Source organism: Pelecanus crispus, chromosome 2, assembly GCF_030463565.1.
Source record: "Pelecanus crispus isolate bPelCri1 chromosome 2, bPelCri1.pri, whole genome shotgun sequence".
Classification (NCBI taxonomy): domain Eukaryota; kingdom Metazoa; phylum Chordata; class Aves; order Pelecaniformes; family Pelecanidae; genus Pelecanus; species Pelecanus crispus.
Window position 1 is genome coordinate 114,119,705 of NC_134644.1, and position 21,589 is coordinate 114,141,293.

Consider the following 21,589-nt stretch of genomic DNA (forward strand, 5'->3'; position numbering starts at 1 on the left):
GAAACAGTAACCAAGTAAAATTTGCAGCACTGATATCATAATAGTTCATTATGTCAGTGCTTTTCTCCCAGTAAAATAGAAAATCCTCTTGCATAGTAAGGGATGTAGACCAGAATTAGTTTAAATGATACAGTGCAATAGAGAGACTTGGCCTTTGCTCTATTTCAGAGCTCTCTAGCAGCAGTTCAGCTTACTGGTGCTAGACTTGGGATCTCCTAGTAATTTCCTCATAGAAAACATGCTCAGGAAGCGTGGTCAATACTTGGGAAAGCAGTTCACTGTTAGTGAACATTTTGTCTGAAACTAAGAAAGCAAGGAGAGAATTATTCACAGCTGGCCACTTGCCTCAGAGAACCACAGAAAAACAGAAAACAGGCACAGGTAATTTTGCCTAAAGTTAGGTAAAAATATCAATATATATATACTAATGTGCCAACAAATTAGAATACATTTTAATTCTTTCTTACCCTCTTTTATCTTTGATACTAAATTTTATAAGGATTTTATATGCAAGTGTCACAGCAAATGAAAAGTGTGTCAGCAAATGGACTCTTTTCTAGGAACACAGGGCTGTGCTTTTCCCTCAGGCATTTGGTACAATTTTACATTAAGTGTCTTCCATATATCTGTTAAACTTATACAAATGCAGTATATCTGATGGAATGGTTAAGAGTCAGATGCAATAATATACCAGTACTTAATGTTTTTATAGATTTCAAGCTCTAGTTAGAAAAATGAATAACTATTTGCCATATGAGGACCCTATAGTAGACTTAATGGGCTGCAATGTGTAAGTGGCACTGCTATGTTTTGCCCAAGAAGAGTAAAACCAAGGCTGCAGGAATACAAAGAAACAGCAATCAGCAAAATGTAGTTTGTCTTAAATAAAGCTAACAAAAAGCAAAAAAATGTGTAAACATGTTTATTACCCAGCTTAAGACATTACTGTGTACATAAAACACAGACTTCAGGCTAAAGTTTATATCAATATCACACAGACTCCCATATTCAAAAATGCATGTTTGAAAGCCCACAAACATATTCAGTTGTCTCTTCCATGACATCCATCTTCACAAAAGTGTTGTGAAACTGTATCATGGTTGGATTATTAATTATATCATGTCATAGCTGGAATGTCAAGAGGTGGGTTTTGTTTGTTTGTTGGGGGAGGGGAGTGTTAATTGATTCTTTTAAAAGATACTATTTGTATCTGATCAATTATTCTTCTACCAACCATGGAGTTACAAAACATGGCTTTTTGGAGTTTTTGAGTATATAATATTAACTTTATCATTTCTATCACTCAAATACAAATGTCTAAGTAAACGTGATTCCATTCAGCAGATGGCTTGCTTTGTTTGCTGCAGGTTAAATGTATAAAGAAATACCTGCTTCATGGCAGTGAAAAATTAAAAACTGAAAAAGTATTCTAAACCCAGGATACTACTTTTCTGCTTCTTACATAGTCCAATTTTAAAGTAGATGTTCATATAGTGATCATGAAATCTTTGTCCTAAAAAAATGCCAGAAACTGTAGTCCTCTCTTTACATGGTATCCTGCCACCCCAGTTTAGAAATAGTCTTCCTTCTGAGAGTGCAGGAGATTTGCTATTTCTTCCCTCCAGGTCACCTCCCTTTTTACCAGATGCCCCTTGCCTGCTCACCTTTCCTCCTCACCTATATCTACCAGCTGCATCTCACTGAGCCCAACTGGGTAAATTCCATGCTTCTGTCTTCTGCTATTCTCTGAAAGAGTCAACAGGCTAGCGGAAAAGTAGACAGGGGCTTAGAGAAGCAGCAAATGTTCATTTAGATTCAGCATTTCTTTCTAATGGTTAGAAACTGTGTAGAAAATAAATCTACCTTTAAATGAGTGAGATGCAAAAAACTGCTATAACTTTGCAGTCTTATACTTGTTGGATTTTATTCCTGATTTATTAAATATGGTGCTCTAAACAAGTCCATTTCTAAATGTAGTTGTTGGCACTTGGGTTTGTTTAGTAGAAAATGGCATTTATAACACACTGTACCTATTGGATTATTCATAGTTCTTGATCCCTTCTTAACTAGCACTCCATTTTTTTTTTCAAAGCAACTGCATTCTCATCATGCTAAATTGTCTTAGAGGATTAATTTCCTGTATTAGTTAGAACAGGTTCCATAGGCCACAGCTGATATGAAGTTAACAGTTTTGTAGCTGAAGATTTCCTTTACCCCTTCGGTCTTATTAAAGAATACTGTTATTTCTGAAGCATATACGTACCTTGATTAAATATTAATCTGTCATTTTATCTTTACATTTCTTCAGAGCAATAGGAAGCAGTATGTATATATGTATACATCTATACACACGCCTAATACAAACCTAAATGTCAGAAGTTTGGTATTGTATGTTTTGAAGGACATATCACTTCAAAAGCTGGTGACATTTAATAACACTTTAGTGTACCTCCACTCTGAGAGAAGATAACATGCATTACAGAATCACTTGGAGTGCCGCTGAATAAATTGACAGAAAATGCAAAAAGTATTTTTTTAAATAATCAAAATATTTCTTTCAGCTTAACCTTATATGAGAAAGTCTTCTTCATTTCTGTTTAAAAATAAAACTATTGAACTGCTAGAAAACTCAGAAATTAATATATTTGTTTTATTGGGGATAAGTATCAACTTTGATTTTGCCATAAAAAAGGTGTTTCTGGTCTAACTCCTTGCACTCCATTGTTTCTTCTTCTTTTCTCCTCCAGCATAACTATACAGCTATATTGGTAAGCAGGTGCAACCATGTGAACGTATGCCAGAAAGTTTTAGAAAGTAGCTTGATTTCCTGCTGTTCCTCATGAGAAGTGATATTTGTATTCTTATGCAGAACCTAGGTGAGGAAAAAAGACAAAAATAATGATTACCTTACAAAACAATGCTACTGCAAATATTTTCTTTTAAAGAACAATCATCACTGATGGTGCCATGAGATTGTTACCAATCTTGTATCTAGGACATAACCAGTTTCCAGCCAGAGATGAAGTCAAGCTCTGCAGATTGATTCTGCTGTGTCTTTTGAACTGGGGATTCTGCCATGACTTTTGCACTGGGACAGGCTCATTAAAAACTCAAAGATAGAAAATGTTATCAGAGCCTTGTTATACTTCTTGGCTGCTTTGCTTGCTAACAATTAATTTTGTTATCACCAGTGGGCCTACTGGTGATAAAGTGGCTGTGTTTTCTTATTCCCTTGGGAAACTTCCATAAAATACTCTGAAGAATATACAAGGGGAGGAGAAACAATTTGCTGTATTCCATTCACATATCAGAAATAAGGGAATAAGGCATAAGATATGTAGTATTTTAAGCAACACAAATATAGTGCTGAAAAGTCATATACCATTTATTTTCATTTTAATTGAAAATTTGAATGCAACAAGAACAGTTGCTGAGGAAATATTTTCCTTTTTTAATGATAAATTTCAGAAGGTGCCATTTGCTCCTGTAAATTTTCAGGACTGTTTCCTAATATAACTGGTATGTTAAAAAGTTTTTAAAGAGTTTATGTTTTGTAATTATGAGATAATTTATACGAGAAGAAAATAAACATAATCTTTTTTTTTTTTTTTTCCTTGAGGTACTTCAGTTACACAGGTAACAGCTACAGATGGTGATGATCCTTCTTATGGGAATAGTGCCCGTCTACTTTACAGTCTCATTCAGGGACAGCCTTATTTTTCTGTGGAGCCAAAGACAGGTACTACAAGTGATCTTATAACTTAAAAACATTCATAAACTAACATAAAATGGATGCAAACAAAAATGCTTGTCTGCATTTCAACACAAAGATCAATTGATACAGCCCTACACTTGTACATCTTTGAATAGTTCCTGATCAAAAAAAAAAAAAAAAATTAATTCTTTCTTTCCCATAGGAAGCTGAAATTCTTTCTCTAGAGAATCATCAACTTACTTAGCAAATTATCTTGCTAAAGAAAAGAGTTGGATTCTGAGTACCCCATCCAATAAATGGGCCGAGGAACGCTTCTGGATTAACAGCTCTATGACTCACTATGTGACATTCCTATCTCTATGTTGGAGAAACCAGAGCTGTATGACATCCTTCCAAAATCCTCATTTCTGGGGAAGAAAGAAGGTTATATATACGGTTGTTGCGGTTTGACCTGGCAGGCAGCTAAACACTACACAGCCGTTTGCTCACTCTCCCCCTCCCCAGTGGGATGGGGGCGTGAATCAGAAAAAAAAAGTAAAATCCAAACCACAGCACTATGCCAGCTACTAGGAAGAAAATTAACTCTATCCCAGCCAAAACCAGGACAATGGTAGAGGAGATATACGGTGTATTCTGCTCCCCAGAACTCTAAGTATGCAGAATGGATCTGTCATACAGTGTAGATGTTGCCATGAGTACTAATTCCCAATATTAGGACAGTTGTGCTGTGCATGGTGTAGAATGTAAATTCATAACTGTGTCCAATAATGCATTTTATATCCATGTTATATGGTCATATATTGGGAAAAAATGGGACTATTATATGTTGTTATATTATACTTTTCATTTTTAGGGGTCATCAGAATGGCCTCCCAAATGGATAGAGAAACAAAAGATCAATATTTGGTCATCATCCAAGCTAAAGATATGGTTGGGCAAGCAGGGGCATTTTCAGCAACAGCCACTGTTACCATCAACCTCTCCGACATCAATGACAATCCACCTAAATTTCAACAGCGTGAGTATAGGCTATTTACAGTAGTTGAAGTCTTGAGGAAATTTACATCTACTGTAGCTCTATTAAGTTTACTGGTGGGTCTTTTCAGAACAAGTCTGTGCTTTAACTACAACATACAGATTTAAAAAAAAAATTAAAAAAAAATCCCTCACAAAAGCTCAAAAATGAAGAGGAAAAGAAAACCTATCATTACAAAATACCTCAGGCTTGCTGGTTTTATCGTTAGGCTTTGGAGGCAGATGACTTACTAAACTGCTTTCCATACAGTTTGCCCTAGCTAAGGCTAAAATCTGGGCAATGGGATATTTAGTACCATTTTCACTCACCTTCTTTCTTTTTCTCCTCTCTTCATTCTTTGCTGACAGATAAAGTAAACCTTTTGGCAAGTGATATGACCTTCTCTGTCCAAGAAGTTTCTAGCTGCTAGCTGGGCTGTCAGGAAGAACAAGTGAATGTGGTTGTGAGGTTTTGCCCTCCACTTTTTTTCACCCTGTTGGTTTTCCTCAGCTCTTTATTTACTGCTAAAGTGGGCTGAGAGACGAGGCTGCATGAGTGGAAAGGTTGTCATCCCCTGCCCCCAAGATCTATCCATTGCCAGATTAGTTCCATTGCTCTAATAAAAGCTGGGGGCTTTCCCAAACTTTCTGAGAGCCTCAGGCCATCATAGCTACAGCAGCTATTAACCATGGCAGATCACTAAACTGTGCCAGTATTTGTTTCTTTAGGACTCTACTATATGACCGTCTCTGAAGAGGCTCCTGTGGGCACTACTGTAGGTAAAGTCTTTGCAGAAGACAGCGACATAGGGGAGAATGCAGCCATGAACTATTTCATTGAAGATGATAGCTCAGATGTTTTTGACATCATTACTAACAATGAGACTCAAGAAGGAATCATCGTATTAAAAAAGGTGACATCTCAGAAACCTTCTAAAAATCTCTAAATACTGGAAAGAATCCCCTCAAGCAAGTTGGATGTTTAAATAAGGCCTATTGCTTTGGATTCTACTATTTTTTCTTTCTTCAGGTTTTGTGATTTGATTGAGCTATTAAGGGGATAATAAGAAACATGCTTTTCTTTTGTTTGGGTTTTTTTTTGACTCATTTCTATTACTTCTGAATACAATAGTGGCAGCCAAAGTATCTTAATGTTATTCCTAGCTGTGCAACACAGTGCATCCCATTGTGAGAAAATGTTCTATCTCTTCTGTCCATCATCTGTAAAATCTTTATCAATAAATTGTATATAATATTTCCTCACTTCCAACACCTCCTGTTAAACTTAACTCAAGCCAGAACGTATTACAGTATTAGATAGACAGTAGAGTTCTCGTTATGACATAGCTTTGAAAAGACACTAAATACACTCAAAAATATTCTAGTTTATGAAATAAGATATTTAAGAGGCTTTGATACTATATGATTTATTTTGGAATCACATAGGAAGATTGCTGGGTCAATTGAGTCATCAGCTGAACTGATGATAGAGTTTGATAGTTTAGTGAAATCCAGGAGTCTGAAGAACTGAATGTTATAAATTTCATGGTTTGTTTTGTTTTGTTTTGTTTTGTTTTCTATTTGGATTCATTGCAGCTCAGGAAGGTATTTATTTCGTATTTTTTTTTAATTACAGAAGATAACGACTATCTAAAATAGCAATATAACTACGTGTTTAGTAAACACTCACTGTTGCCTTCTGGAATGTATGTCCTTTAGAGACTAGATTTTAACATACTCAACACCTCCAGATTAACTGATTTGCATGGTTTATGTAAGAGTAAAGGATAGTGTTCACTAAGGTTACTCTTATGTTGGAAATACAAGTACTAATAGAAGTTGTTTTTCTTAGGGTTGACATTCTATGAGAAGACTTCTTTTACAGTGTTCTTTATAACATTAAAGCCAGCCTACATGTGAAAGCAAACAATGGCATAGCACAGTTTAATTTAAAAGTGTTTTTAATGTTAAAAAAGAAATCTTAGAAGTAACTATTTTTCAAACATTCCCAAAAGAAGGATAGCAATATTTTGTTTTTAACCTCACACCACTTATTGAACTGTATTTAATTCAAATGTGGAGAAAGAAATATTCCATATCTCACTTTCTTTCTTAACAGAGAGTGGATTATGAGACCAGGAGGAGATACAGTATTCGAGCAAAAGTTGTAAACAGGTACATTGATGACCGTTTTCTGAAAGAAGGACCATTTGAAGATAAAACCATTGTCAAAATCAATGTGGAAGATGCTGATGAACCTCCAGTTTTCACCTTGGAGAACTATGTGATGGAGATTGCTGAAGCGGCTGTGAGTGGCTCCTTGGTGGGCATTGTAACTGCTAAAGATCCAGATGATGATGACTGCCCAGTCAGGTACCTAACTTAAAATGTGAACAGGCCTCAAATATAAATGTAGTTGGGATTTCCAAAGGCTATTTCTGTTCCTTACCTTGGCTCATGATTACAGTTAATCATGCTTTCATTGTGACAGCCTAGGTTATTCTATGTGTAGTGGTTTAACCCCAGTAGACAGCTTAGGACCACACAGCCACTTGCTCACTCCCCCAATCAGTGGGATGTGGGAGAGTAACAGAAGGGTAAAAATGCAAAAACTCCTGGGTTGAGATAAAGACAGTTTAATAATAAAAAAAAAAAAAAGAAAAAAACAACAAAGGGGAAAAAAAACCACACAACAAAACCCCAAGAAAAACAAGTGATGCAAAAAAACCCCAAACAATTGCTCACTCCCAGTTGGCTGATACCCAGCCAGTCCCTGAGCAATAGCAGCCCTGGCCAGCCTCCATCCCCTCCTGGTTTTATTGCTGAGCACGACATCATATGGTATGGAGTATATCTTTGGTCAGTGCGGTCAGCCATCCCAGCTCTGTCCCCTCCCAACTTTTCGTCCACCCCCAGCCTACTTGCTGAGAAACAGAAAAGGCCATGATGCTGTGTAAGCACTGCTCAGCAGTAACTAAAACGTCTTTGTGTTATCAACACTGTTTTGGTCATCAATCCAAAACATAGCCCTGTACTAGCTGCTATGAAGAAAATTAACTCTATCCTAGCCAGAACTTAGGTTAAATCCTGCCCCCTAGCCCAAAATCTAAATAAAGGAGCTTTGTCTGTGCATCTTTGCAATCACTTTGAGATGGGGTAATATTTTAAACAGTAGTCTGGAAGAGTCTGTGGATAACAGCAGAACTAGGATACCACAGCCAAACCTGTAAGTGCCTGGAGGTGTTCCAGTCTGTTCCTAATAACTTCTGGAGATATGGAGAGTTGGACTCATTGCTGGGAGGGAGTCAGGACAGCTCCCCTGGCATCTGCTCAGCTCAGCATGACCAAAAATTTACAAATTCCCTACTTTTATCACAATTGCCCTATAGAGATATTATATTTAAAAAATCCCCCAGGCTTTTAATTTTGCAAAATAATTTTGCTGTTTCTTAAGGGAGAAAACAGGTAATTAATCTTTAACAGGAAGTTTATAATTAATATAGTTTCTTAAGTTACTCTATATCACTGTGTACTGTGCAATTTAGACAAGCTAGGATACAGGACCATGATGAGACATAAAATAACTTATGGTATGTATATTAATTTAGCAGATTCCTAATAGAAGAAATATATATATATAGCTACCTATAGTTACTACTTCAGAGGTTTAGTCAATGCAAGGCCATTTGCTACGATTTTGCATTCATTTACTGTTATTTAGTAAGCTAGTCATAGGTTAAATTAACTAAGAATAAATAAAAATATACATGCACCTTTTTTCTTTTTCAAAGAAAAAGGGGGTTGTGTTGTGGTTTATTTAGATGAATGCAGCATCTCATGTGAAAGATTTGAACACGGTGCATATCTATGACTTCTTAGTTTTAAATATTTTGATGGAACATGCTACAAAGTGAATATGTCTGCATAGTCCCAAAACAGTGACAGATACATTGCTTCACTGAGTTTCTCTGAAACCGAGCATGTCACTTCTAATGTAAAGACATGTTTATTGGGCTAAGTGCCATGTGTATGAATCTAATTTTGAAACAACTGCTATCATAAATGACAGCTGTTGCTCATAATACCAGAAACTGACTGTGTTGCATTGTGGACCCCAGTTCTCAAATAAACAAAGTAAACAAAGACATGCAACAAAACCTCACCACATCGATAATAAAAATAACTAAAAAAGTATTCAACATAGATTTTCTGAAAATTATCTGTCAAGACTCAGATTACCAAAAAAAACCCCAAACAAAAGAAAACACCAATGTCAGAACACTCTAAACAAGCTTTGGATGCAGAGAATGAGAAATACTCACATTAAAAAAAAGAAAAAACAAAAAAAGGAATTTTAAATCCCTAAAATAAAGGTTTATAAATGTCACATCTTTGGCTCAAATGATAAGAAATTTCACTGACTGTGTTGTGCTGGTTCCTTGATTTATCCTCTTACTGATTTTCAAAACAGACAAAATGTAACTATAAATAACAAGTTATAGAGCCATCCAACCACTGGCACATAATCTGAGCTGGAGTCCTAAGTGCCAACAGGAGACAGAAAGACTTTGTCAAGCACAATTAAAGGTACAATAAAAGAGGGAATAATTGCATGTGGGAATTCCAAACTGGAATGGTAAGAACCTTTCAACCTTTCAAACAGGTTTTATTTCCATGAAAAAAACTCTACTAGGACCTGTGACATACAGTCTTTTTTATGTGACGTGAAAAATATTTGTAAATATCCTTTCCATTTGAAACAATATCTTTGGTGTCTTTTTCAGTCCATCTCTGGCCTGTGACTAGTGGTTAGACTTTAACAATTTGAATGGTATGTATGTATGTACGTGTGCATGTGCATGTCTGCATACGGATGTAGCATCCAGAGCCTTTTAAGTGAAGCCTCAGGAACACCAGACTTGTTTGCAATCATCGCCTAGTTTATGAATTTGTACCCTATCTAGGTGACACCTCATTACAGATAGTTGCCTGTCTTTATAATGCCCATTCCCTTGGCATCAGAGCATGTCAGCAATGATAAAAAAGATTTGCCATTATACCTCCACTTAGCTGTTAGTATTATTCATTTCACAAGTGGCACTTTTTCTGTTTCTTTTCAACGAAGTCATTCACCTGCTGTGAGCCTGACTTAGAAGTAAGAATGAATAATGCATTTCAGATTCAGTTCACATTAATATAGATCTGAGACATATTTAGTTTTATAAAAAGAATAGCTTTGATCTTGGCAGCAGTGTATTTTAAATGTTTATAAGTGTACATTTTTCATGATTTCTGAGTTGTTGCAGCATGCATTTATATGTATATATGCACAGCTCTGTTTTCTCAAGTGACAATAGATTTCTATGTCCTTGCTTCTGATGGAACATTTCAGTATTAGGGAATCTCTTTACTTTTTTTGGTGCAGATACTCTATTGTCCACGGCATGCATTTAAAGAAATTGTTCAGCATCAATGAACACAATGGAACAATCATTACAACTAAACCTCTGGACCGAGAGATAGCTTCTTGGCACAACATAACTGTTACAGCCACAGAAACAAGTGAGTAAGAAATTTAAGGAACACTGTGCTTTATATACTGCAAACTGTAATTATCCTCTGAATATGCCTTCTTTTAAGTGGAGAATACATGCTTCTTTCTCATTATATTACTGTTGCTTGCTACATTAAGGAGCATTATTAAAATGAGTAGTTAAATAGAAGGGGAATGTATCTGAGCTCCAAGGTCCTGTGCTCTTTCATAAAAGATGACCTTATAAAAAAAAAAGGAAATTATAATAGGATCGAGACCGCAACACTTTCAAGTTACATTGAAGCATATGAATTGCTCCTGCAGTGCAAGATCTTATGTTAAATTAGACCCTGGTTAATTTCACACCAGATTTCTGACTAGTGTGAAATTAGCCAGGGTCTAATTTAACACCAGTCAGAAACCTGTGGCTCATTAATTGTGAATGTAAGACCTAAATCAGCTAGACTTCTCTTCAGTGACAATTAAATCTGTGAAGCATCCGTTATATAGATTTCACCTGTCAGTTTGGTTTGAAAGTCAAATGCAAATTGCTGCTGTTTGTGCTTTTGGTGATCTGGTTGCCCTAACTCTGGGACAACACTCTAGAAAATTAACAGCTACTGATTTATAAGGCATCTTAACAGGATTATTGAAATATTATTTAAAAACTAATCACATCTATCCTCAGGAAGGAGAAAAAAACATATGAAACTACAGTCCAATCAATAAATCAGATAGGTTTTTCCCAAATAGTTTTAGCATTTTTTTTTTTAATCCTGAATCTCAGTTAAATGTTATTTTATTGCTAAGACTACTTTAAACACATATTCATAAATTGCATTGTTCCCAAAAGGGGACATTCCTTGTATATCTATAGAATATTACTGCTATAAGTCTAATATAGGATAGTCAGTAGCTGTTTTCATTGAAGTCTTTATCTTCTGTTTGGGAATTGACAGTATTTTCTTCCTTTTTAGTTTCTCTGCGAGTTTTTAAGCATGGATGTATTTTACTTCTCATGTTGTTGGGCAGCTGGCAGGGAAAATTGATCTCTGGCATATTTTTGTCATGTCTTGAATAGTGCTATGGAAACACAGCAGGATGACTTTGGTCTGGACTTTTCTGTTCAGTTAAACAATAAAATAGGAAGAACCAAATGTTACAAATGAATAAGTGTCTCTTGTAGCAAAAAAAAAGTGTCTTTCACAGTAATGAAAGTTATTGTAGAGAAACCGAGCCCTCATTATCTTCATATTCTTATTCTTTATGTCTTTAATGATGATAAGGTCACTGTCTATAACACTATATTCAAAAGCATTGAAGTTAGGTCACCTTGGTCTGGGCATACCTGAAATGATTTATGTTATGAACTAGTAGCATTATATTCCTTGAAATATAGTCATAACATACACTGTGTGTGTGAGGCATTTGGTGGATGACATTGTGGCTCCACTGAAGCCAAATCAAAATTCCATTAGAGTTCATCCACACAAGATATTCATTGCAGCTGAGACAGATATTGAAACTGCATTACAGCAGCAACCTCCCTAGGGGCCTGTTGAGGTCCTGGTGTTCAAAAAAGGCACAAGCATTTTGCCTCCATTGTAATGACAGGGATCAGAGATAAGTAAGAGGAGCTTGCCTCTATTATTGCAGATTTGTGGTGTGGATCATCCTATCCTCAAGCCATTGAGACAGCATGTTTAAAGGTACCCAGAAGTAAATTTAATTCATTGGACCTTAAACACAAGCAGTCAGAACCTGCAAACTGTTGAGTCTTATTCCACTTTATGCCTAAGATGGTTCTAGCTCAAAAGAAATTAAGTTTCCTTTGCTCAGTTTTTACTTGGTTGTAATCAGCTTCCACCTAGTACAAGGCTGAAGCATAAACAACAACATTCTAACTGTGCATGAGAGCTCTTAAGAAATCCTTAAGTCATCAGCTTTACTTAACACTGATTTACAGAATCAGATGAAGACTGACTGACAATTAATTAATTTAGAATAGGAATATCCAGTTCAGCTTTCTCTCTATTGAACTGTAAATGACCAACAAAAAAACCCAGTTATAACATCTGGCTTGAGCTTATTTTGATCCTTATTTCTCTATACGCCCATTGGAAAAGTGCACTACCAGTCATAAGCTAACTTACCTGCAAGATAAACAGTCATTTTCCCACTGGGTCTTGCAGATGTCCTTTCATAGTGGCTTCTAGACCTACTACATGACTGCAGAATTTACAGGTCTTTGAAGGTTTCAGTCATGGATCATATAACTAATTCCATTTAATTGTCACCCCACTGGTCATATATAATTTTGTTGACAGACTTCTAACATTTTAGATTAGTCCTTAAAAAAAAAAAAAAAGTGTCCATTTCCTTTAGGAAGTAAAGAAATTTGCTTTAGCCTAAATTATAATTATAACAACAACTATTATTATTACTATCATACTGCAAGTACTGAGTTCTACTTTGTCTGTAGAGATGTTCACTGCTTTTCTTTTCACACAGCTCCAAAATAAGCAAGTTACTAATTTTGGTCCCTAGTAATTAAAATATCAACTTCATTCTTCACACTGATCCAGCCTATTGCACTTAATATCCTGTTCTCTCAGACCTTGTTTTTCAATTTCTGTTCTCTCTCATAGAGATTATGACAAAGAAATTTTCTGCTCATTGAAAGATCTTTAGACTAATGTTGGATATGAGTACAATAGCTGTATTCAAATTCTGACAGCTATTTTCCCATGTAAGGGATAAAAGCCAAATAAGTGTTGCCTATCATCTTCCCCAACTGCAACCAAAGAAGTCACTCTGCTTCACCAAAAACCCTTCATTAAATATTTACCAGACACTGATTCCAAGAGTGGCTTTGTAATGTGTTGCTCCCTCCCAAAATAAAACATCTGTGATTTCAAAAAAATCAAAAACTTCCATACTGTTGTCTTCCAGCAGCAACGTGAGGAATGATCTTCCTTGTCATTTAACCATATGTTAAAGAAAAAAAAAACAAAACAACCACAACACAACAACCCAAATATAGTAAGGAAGTAGAAAGAAGACTATTGCCAAAAATAAAAAAATACGAAAAGAAGGGTTATTTGGTGAAAGGAAACAGATGTGAATGGCAGCTCTATGCTGAAAGGTGTTATCCAAATGTTTGTGCAGGCAAAAGGTAGGCTTTAAAGCCAATATATTACTCATGAAGCTTATGAACAAGGAAGTTAGGAACAGGCCAAGGTAGCTGGGTCCTTCCCATGCCACTTTGTATACAACTGAAGCCACCAAAGCCACCTGCCTCTTCGTAAGTGTTACAATCTTTTCCTTTCAAAGCCAATCCAGCCAAATCTCTGCTCTACACATCCAATTCTGACTTAAGTAAAAGAGGAATCTCTGCCCTACACATCTAATTCTGACTTAAATAAAAGGTTAAGTAAGTCCTACACTCTCGGTATTATTTCTAAAAGGGAGGTGTGCTACTTTTTATTTTTATTTAAAAGAATAAGCCAAGCACTGTTTCATTGCCTGCTGTATTATTATGGATGTTGGGATTCAACAGGAGAAATGTCATCCCACAAAGAAGTATTTTTGAGATGACTCTGACAGATCAGAAGCTTTGGTAAATTAGCACGGCTCTAATGATTTCACAGGGAGAATAGTAATGTGAAACTGCTGAGTATCTAGACCTTTATCTCTGTGGTAGATGCTTTTGCTGCCATTTCCTTTGGCAAAAGACTCAAAGCTACCAGCACAGATTGCATAAGATCCAAGAAAACAAATGTTTGCTCCAAGCAACTAGTGAATTATACATTAAAAAAGAAATACACGAACCAACCAAACCTGTACAATTTGAAGTGGGGCAGAAACGAGTACTTTTGTTTTTTTTCTCTTAAAGGTCCATTTGACTAATTTAAGAAAATGCCTTAAGGACTTCTGAACAGGTCAGAAGCAGTGACACTAGCACCCATCATGAGGCATATTTTAACTATAATGAATATTCTTGTGAGTGTCATGCCTCTAGTTTAGACAGAGCAGATTAAGATATTGATAGATATTTAGGTTGATAAATATTTAGTATTCCTGGAATGTCTTAAGATTACTTTATTCACTGGAAAAATATATTTATTATGGTCCTTACCCAACAACACATCCAAGTTAATGTGAATGTTACTGTTGCAATGAAACTTCTTGCCTACTAGAGTAATAAATTACATTGTGGGACAGGCATTTCTCAGAGTTATACCATGTAAGTAAGGGTTCAATGTGTTGATATGCGAAGGACTTCTAAGAGGTATTCAGTATAGAATCATAGAATCATTTCGGTTGGAAAAGACCTTTAAGATCATCAAATGAAATTGTAAACCTAACACTGCCAAGTCCACCACTAAACCATGTCCCTAAGTGCCACATCTACAAGTCTTTTAAATACCTTCAGGGATGGGGACGCAACTACTTCCATGGGCAGCCTGCTCCAGTGCTTAATAACCTTTTCAGTGAAGAAATTTGTCCTACTATTCAATCCAAACCTACCCTGGTGTAACTTGAGGCCATTTCCTTTCATCTTATCACTTGTTACTTGGGAGAAGAGACTGATACCCACCTCGCTACAACGTCTTTTCAGGTAGTTGTAGCAATAAGGCCTCCCCTCAGCCTCCTTTTCTCCAGGCTAAACAACCCCAGTTCCCTCACATATGACTTGTTCTCCAGACTCTTCACCAGCTTCATTGCCCTTCTCTGGACACGCTGCAGCACCTCAATGTCTTTCTTGTAGTGAGAGGACCAAAACTGGACACAGTATTCCAGGTGTGGACTCACCAGAGCTGAGTACAGGGGAACAATCACCTCCCTGCTCCTGCTGGCCACACCAGTCCTCATACAAGCCAGGATACTGGTGGCTTTCCTGGCCACCTGGGCACACTGCTGGCTCATGTTCAGCCGGCTGTCTACCAACACCCACAGGTCCTTTTCCTCCAGGCAGCTTTCCAGCCACTCTTCCCCAAGCCTGTAGCGCTGCATGGGGTTGTTGTGACCCAAGTGCAGGACCTGACACTTGGCCTTGTTGCACCTCATACAGTGGGCCTCGGCCCATCGGTCCAGCCCCTCCAGATCCCTCTGTAGAGCCTTCCTACCCTCCAGCAGATCAACATTCCCACCCAACTTGATGTCATCTGCAAACTTACTGAGGGTGCACTTGATCCCCTCATCCAGATCACTGATAAAAATATTAAACAGAACTGGCCCCAATACTGAGCCCTGGAGAACACCATTTGTGACCCGCCACCAACTGGAGTTAAATCTATTCACCACAACTCTTTGGGTCCAGCTATCCAGCCAGTTTTTTACCCAGCAAAGAGTACACCCATCCACACAATGAGCAGACAGTTTCTCCAGAGGAATGCTGTACCTGCAGATCTTCCTTCCCTTGGTTTCAGTAACATATTTATAAACATTTTAACTACATAAACAGTTTTTTAGCCTAGTCTACACACAACTTTCGTACTATGAAACTAGTAGAGTTAGGTCTGGTTTTTCATTGTCTGAAGTAGTTATAGCAATATAACTTTATGTAAATTCCATAAATGCAGGAAAAAAGTGCCTTATATTAGTAGATTTTATTTTCCTTTTCATACAGGAATAAGCCATACTGACATAGCTTTTATATCTAAACCCACAGTAATAAAGTGGGTTTAGATATATACTGTGATAAAGTATACTTGTATAACAGAAGCAGTACAGCTTCTGTGTGTACAAAATGCTTAAGAATTCAACCTGTTGTGCAAATAATACTTGGAACAAAACTATAAGCTCATTCTATGAAGTCTGACAGCAGTAATGCCTTAGACATGCCTGGGCAAAATCAGACTTCTTTGTAAATATGTGTTTGAGGATCAGCAGATAGAACAGCTCTGTTGTTCCAAATTCAGTCTCAGCTTTCTGCTTTGGCTAGGGTTGGGTATCAGTGTCTACTGCAATTACTCCATGTCTAGCAGTGGCAGAAATATTTATAAAGCATGTGAATTTTGGCAAAATTTTCTCCCAAATCTTTAAAATTTCAACATGTTTCAAAGAAGAGGAAGAGTAACAATTTCTTAAAGGACTGTGACCAATTGTTATAGTATCCATGATGTTAAGTAACATAAGAAAGCACAGCCACCTCCTCGCGTTGCTCTGGCCCAGGACCCTCCTGCCCAGCTGCTGGAGACCAGCCTGGTGCCCGGGGACCTGAGGCCTCTGCCCAGTCTCAGGGATATGGCTGATAGTTTCCTGTTTGCAGGCTCAACCTGTAGCAGAGCTGAGCACGTGTCCTAGAGACACGCACAAACACACACACACACACACAGAAGACACTGACACAGCCGGTCATAATGGCTGCCACAGACAAGGCTCTGCCTTCAGCAGCACCTATATACAGGACTCACATAAACCACAAGGGCAGACAGCCAAGTCCCCTCCTCCTCTTCGTCTGGAGAGGCAGAAGGTCGCTGGTGCAGGCACACATGACACTCTCCAGTTTCACAAGCACACACACTCTCCTGGATTGCTTCAGTACCTGCATGGATCCTCTGTCTGCCTTGCACACCTGCCTGGATCTCAGGTCCTCTTATCCGTTTCATGGGTCCCCAACTCCATGTTCAATGCCTGATGGAAAACCCACAGCACTCACACACTTGTCCCTCACGCACCCCACATTCACAAGTCACCCCTGAACGTACCAGCATGGAACCCCCCTGAAAGACTGGCCTGGACCCAAGGACCCCCTACTCACTGTTGAATCCAGCTTAAAGTTTATTAGCGAAAACACACACCCCAGACACAGTTTGGGGAAGATACAGACACTCACCCCTGCACCCTCTATTCATTCCAGTAGCTGGCACCATGTGCCAGAGGTGGCCACACACCCATCTGACTCCAGTAGCTGGCACCAGTTTTCACTCACATATGTGGGCTCAAGCTGCGCCAGGGGAGGTTTAGGTTGGAAATTAGGAAAAATTTCTTTACGGAAAGGGTGGTCAAGAATTGGAACAGGCTGCCCAGAGAGGTGGTGGAGTCACCATCCCTGGAAGAGTTCAAAAAACAGGTAGATGTGGCACTTTGGGACATGGTTTAGTCTAGTCTACCCTTGATTGGTTTAGAGTGGACTTGGTAATGTTAGGTTAATGGTTGGACTGGATGATCTTAAAGGTCTTTTCCAACCTAAACGATTCTATGATGCTATGATATGCAGGTCTCACTAGTAGCTGGTATTTAGTCCCTGCAGCACACATACACATGCAGTGATAGAGAGTGAGATTATGCAGAGAGATAGCTAAGAAAAAAAAAAAGAAGATATAAGATGATATGAATAACTGGTGATCAGGCACAGGGCTCAGCCAGACAAGCATACTGGCTGGCCCCATTTTACATGCGGCTGGCCCCTTTTATACCCTTTTCTGTCTGCCTCCCCTTTACTCCTCCCTGCACATCCCCCATGGGTCTGTACATCTGCGCTGATTGCCGTGTCCCTCTGGTTCTGCGGTCCTTCTGGTTTATAGTCTTATCAGTTGCAAAGTTCAGGTTGATCTACCTGGAATTGTTGCCCTGTGGTTTCTGGATAGCCCATCAATTATTGTGAGGTTTGTTTCTTGCCATTTTCTCCATGTTTGCTTTGTCAGTCTGTGTCTTTGTATATTTTGATTCTGTTTTCCCCTTTTCCTCCCTCAGTTTCCCAATTGACATGGTCCCCAATCTGATAACCTCACAAGAATAAACTTTCTCATGCTCTCACATGTCCCCATCAATTAGTGTGTCTGACCAGGTTTGGTTCTCATCACCCCCTCCCTTATAATTTTCCCTCAGGTTTGTGTCCCTGTATGTTCTTGTTTATGGCTTCCTCTTTTTCTTATTTAGTCTTGTTGCATTGAATAAGGTCCTTGGCCAGATGCCCTTAGAGGAGCAGACATTCTCCTTCTACATACCCTTACACATTACTAGTACAGGAAATTGTTCTGCGTAAACAAAACCTCATTTAATTTCATTTTTTTCATTTTTTCATTTAATTTTTACATTTAAATCAGTTTCTGATTTGGTAAATGAGTGAACAAGTCCAAAATTTTACATGAAATAACCTTATATATTTCAAGATATACTATTATAATTTAACGTGATGGATTGGTGAAAAGCCAAAAACAAAACCTCACCACCTTTTGTAAACAGAACCCCAGCAAAGAAAGACAATGTCCTTTTCTATATTTATAAGATATCTTTGAAACCATTAAAAAAATTTAGTATAAAGTGTGCCTGTACATCTCAGTGACTATTTTCTTCTCTGGAGAATATAAGTAAAATTTTCTAATGCCTACATTAGTTTAAAATATGTAGTAGATTATAACTTTTATTTTCTGTCTTTTTTTAACCATTAGAAAATCCTGAAAAAATTTCAGAAGCAAATGTGTATATCCAAGTTCTTGATGTTAATGATCATGCACCAGAATTCTCTAAATATTATGAAACATTTGTTTGTGAAAATGCAGTTTCTGGTCAGGTAAGTGTGAAGGAGTTAGCCATCAGTTTTCTCATTACAATGAAGACTTAGTCTGAGATGTTATTATTTCCTTTAATATTAATTATTTCCGTACTATGAGTACAGGCTGTATTTTGCCTATTTCCAAAATTATTTCTGTTGATATATGTATAGTTTGAAATTTAGATTTCAGAAGACTGATGTGTACTTTTCCCCCCTTTAAAACAAAATCCATACATCTCCTTGTTTTTCTACCAAAACAGGTAATAAAGAAATACAGACAGAAACTTCTGAAAAAAACAAACAGCATGAAACACAAATTTGATTTATGTTCATGTCACAGAAGTTAAAGCTAGGCCTGGCATTTACAGCAACAGTATAATGTAGTCTGGAAGAACCAGACTTAGACCAGATTCAAACCAGATTTGTTGTGTTCTTTGGTTAGAAATTATTTGTTGTGAACTGAATTCAGCCCCTGCCTAGTTCAGTGGAAATCTGAAGATCTTAAGTCGTGGCCCTTGCAACACCTTCCCTAGCTGGCACCTTATGGGATTATCTTATTAAGCATCCTTCCCTGGAGGTTTTTTTTCATTTTCTACTCCCTCCCCAGGTGAATGGGGTCAAATCAGTCAGCTGCCCTAATCCCACAGGTACACTGCTGACTCTTCATTTTCCTCCAGCCACTTTCCTCTACAGCTTTATATTTTTTTTAAGTGATCCAGTTCTATAGCTTAAACTCCAAATTGTGCAATACGCATGCCACCAGGCTTCACACAGCAGTCTAAAAAAACCTGCAAAAATAGAAACAGGATATTCAAGGTTAAAAAAAAAAGTACAAGGTAAGCAACAAAAAAAACAACAACAAAAAGCTATAGGCAGAAAAAATCATGGTTTTTTCACCACTTTAAAGCATTCTTTGGACATCCAAAAGAGACCTTTGGGATATCTGTGATGGTTCCATTCAAACATTTTGCTATGTTTTGATTTCTGAATCACAGAGCCTTTCTTTTTACACCAGATTGGTTTCCTTTGACCTTGATTAGTCTGTAGTTAAATAAAGCTTTCTTTGTAGCAACAGCAATTTCTTCATAGTTTTTTTGCATCCATTTACTATATCATTATCAGCAGTTGGTTTGTTTGTTCTGCATTTGGTAATTTTCCACTCTGCAAAGGTTACCTCTGATTCAGAGGTACTTGGAGCAAGCCATTTCTCTTGGTGCTCAGGTAACTCACTGACAGGTCAAAGTACAGGCATTAAAGCAAATCCCCCTTCATGTTTCTTGTCTTCAGGGCACCACAAATTAAATATGGAAAATTATAAAATGGATATTTGCAATCCATGTTTTGGACTTGCCTACAGTATAAAACCCAGATGATTTATTTCTCAAGGTTTTTATCATTCCATAGTTGCTTATTGATAGATAACCTCTGTATGCTGGCCCATTAATGGCTACTTTTCAATAACAAATTAGGTATATATATATTAAATATTTTGAGAATCACTGGAGAAGATGACACTGTAAAGAATAGTAGCAGTAACAATAATAATAAACTCTCTGAGGATAGGATACAGAATTATCCCTGTTTAATATTATAATACCTGAATGAGTAATGAGCAGGATATTTTCCCCATTTTACAGACAAGCAAAATATTACTCTAGATTTCGGGGTTTTGGGGGGTTTTGTTTTGTTTTGTTTTTCCTTTTTTCATTGCTATAGGTTTTTAGGAGTCACAGGCATCTTCAGTTTAGCCTTTGGAGACCATGAGAGTAATGTTAAATAATCTTCTCATTAACAAATGATCTTAGGAAGAACAACAGGAAATTGCTACTACACTGTATAATTATCACAGTCAAAATTTATGACATTTTATTCAGTGTTTATGTTTGAAAACAGAATTGATAGCTGATGTATCTCCTTCAGTGCTATCATACTTTTTTTAGTCAGAGAAAAAAAAGTTCTTTATTTTCATCAGCAAGAAGCCAAAAGATTTAAAAATGGTTTTATAGATGTCCTGATTGTCCACTGAATAACACAATTTACATTTCAGTGGAATCAGTTTAAGCAGTTGAAGGATTTAATCAGGACATTACACAGCTTTTTATCTTAGCCATATTTCTGCAATCAATTCCAAAGAGCTCAGGAATCTGCTTACATGTCATGAGTTGAGATCAAAGCTTGTATAGATATTCTATCACATTTCAATTTCTAAAGTAGCTATCTTTATCCATCTAGCTGGAAACGCTATATTGAGAAATATTCTCAGAGATGTTTTGAACCTCTGGAATTCACTTGCTTCCCTGATCTCAGCTGAGCTGTATCTACTTTCATGGGATATTCTGAAATATATTTGCATCTCCCATCTTACAGTGTTTGGGGGAAACGAAGGAAAATCACTGCAGAGGACATGATGCTGTCAAAAAAGAAATCTTCTTATTTGGATGACTTTTTCTTGGTGTCTTCCTGGTTTACAATAAAAGCAACATAGAACCATGTGGCAAATAAATTATTTTTACACAGCCTTCGAGTATGTGTAAAGGCTATGTGTGTAGGCTATGATAAAGAATGTGAAATACATCATGAATAAAACTAGTTGCACTAATTATCCAAACACAGAGGTAGTTAATGGTAACTTCAATCTAGAGAAAAATGCTTGTTCTGAAGTTTTGGATTTTCTGAAAGATTATAAAAAATTCTTTGTCTGCTTTTATTCAATGAGTGTTGACCTTCATGTCCCTGTATGGTGGTTTTGTGAGAGTTACAGACATGTTTACCTTAGCCTCTGAAAGACATTCAAACAAAAGGATTACATTTCGGTCTGTGGGAC

The 21,589-nt window shown here is 37.2% G+C and overlaps 1 protein-coding gene across 1 annotated transcript in view; it reads left to right on the plus strand.

The window, feature by feature from the left end:
• The window catches only part of CDH19 (cadherin 19), a 41,836-nt gene that overhangs the window by 7,507 nt on the left and 12,740 nt on the right, over positions 1–21,589 (plus strand). Inside the window, exons 3-8 of the mRNA XM_075706458.1 lie at positions 3,620–3,739; positions 4,569–4,733; positions 5,459–5,643; positions 6,849–7,102; positions 10,155–10,291; positions 18,662–18,783. Coding sequence (XP_075562573.1) covers positions 3,620–3,739; positions 4,569–4,733; positions 5,459–5,643; positions 6,849–7,102; positions 10,155–10,291; positions 18,662–18,783 — 983 coding nt within the window. The remainder of the gene's footprint in view (positions 1–3,619; positions 3,740–4,568; positions 4,734–5,458; positions 5,644–6,848; positions 7,103–10,154; positions 10,292–18,661; positions 18,784–21,589) is intronic.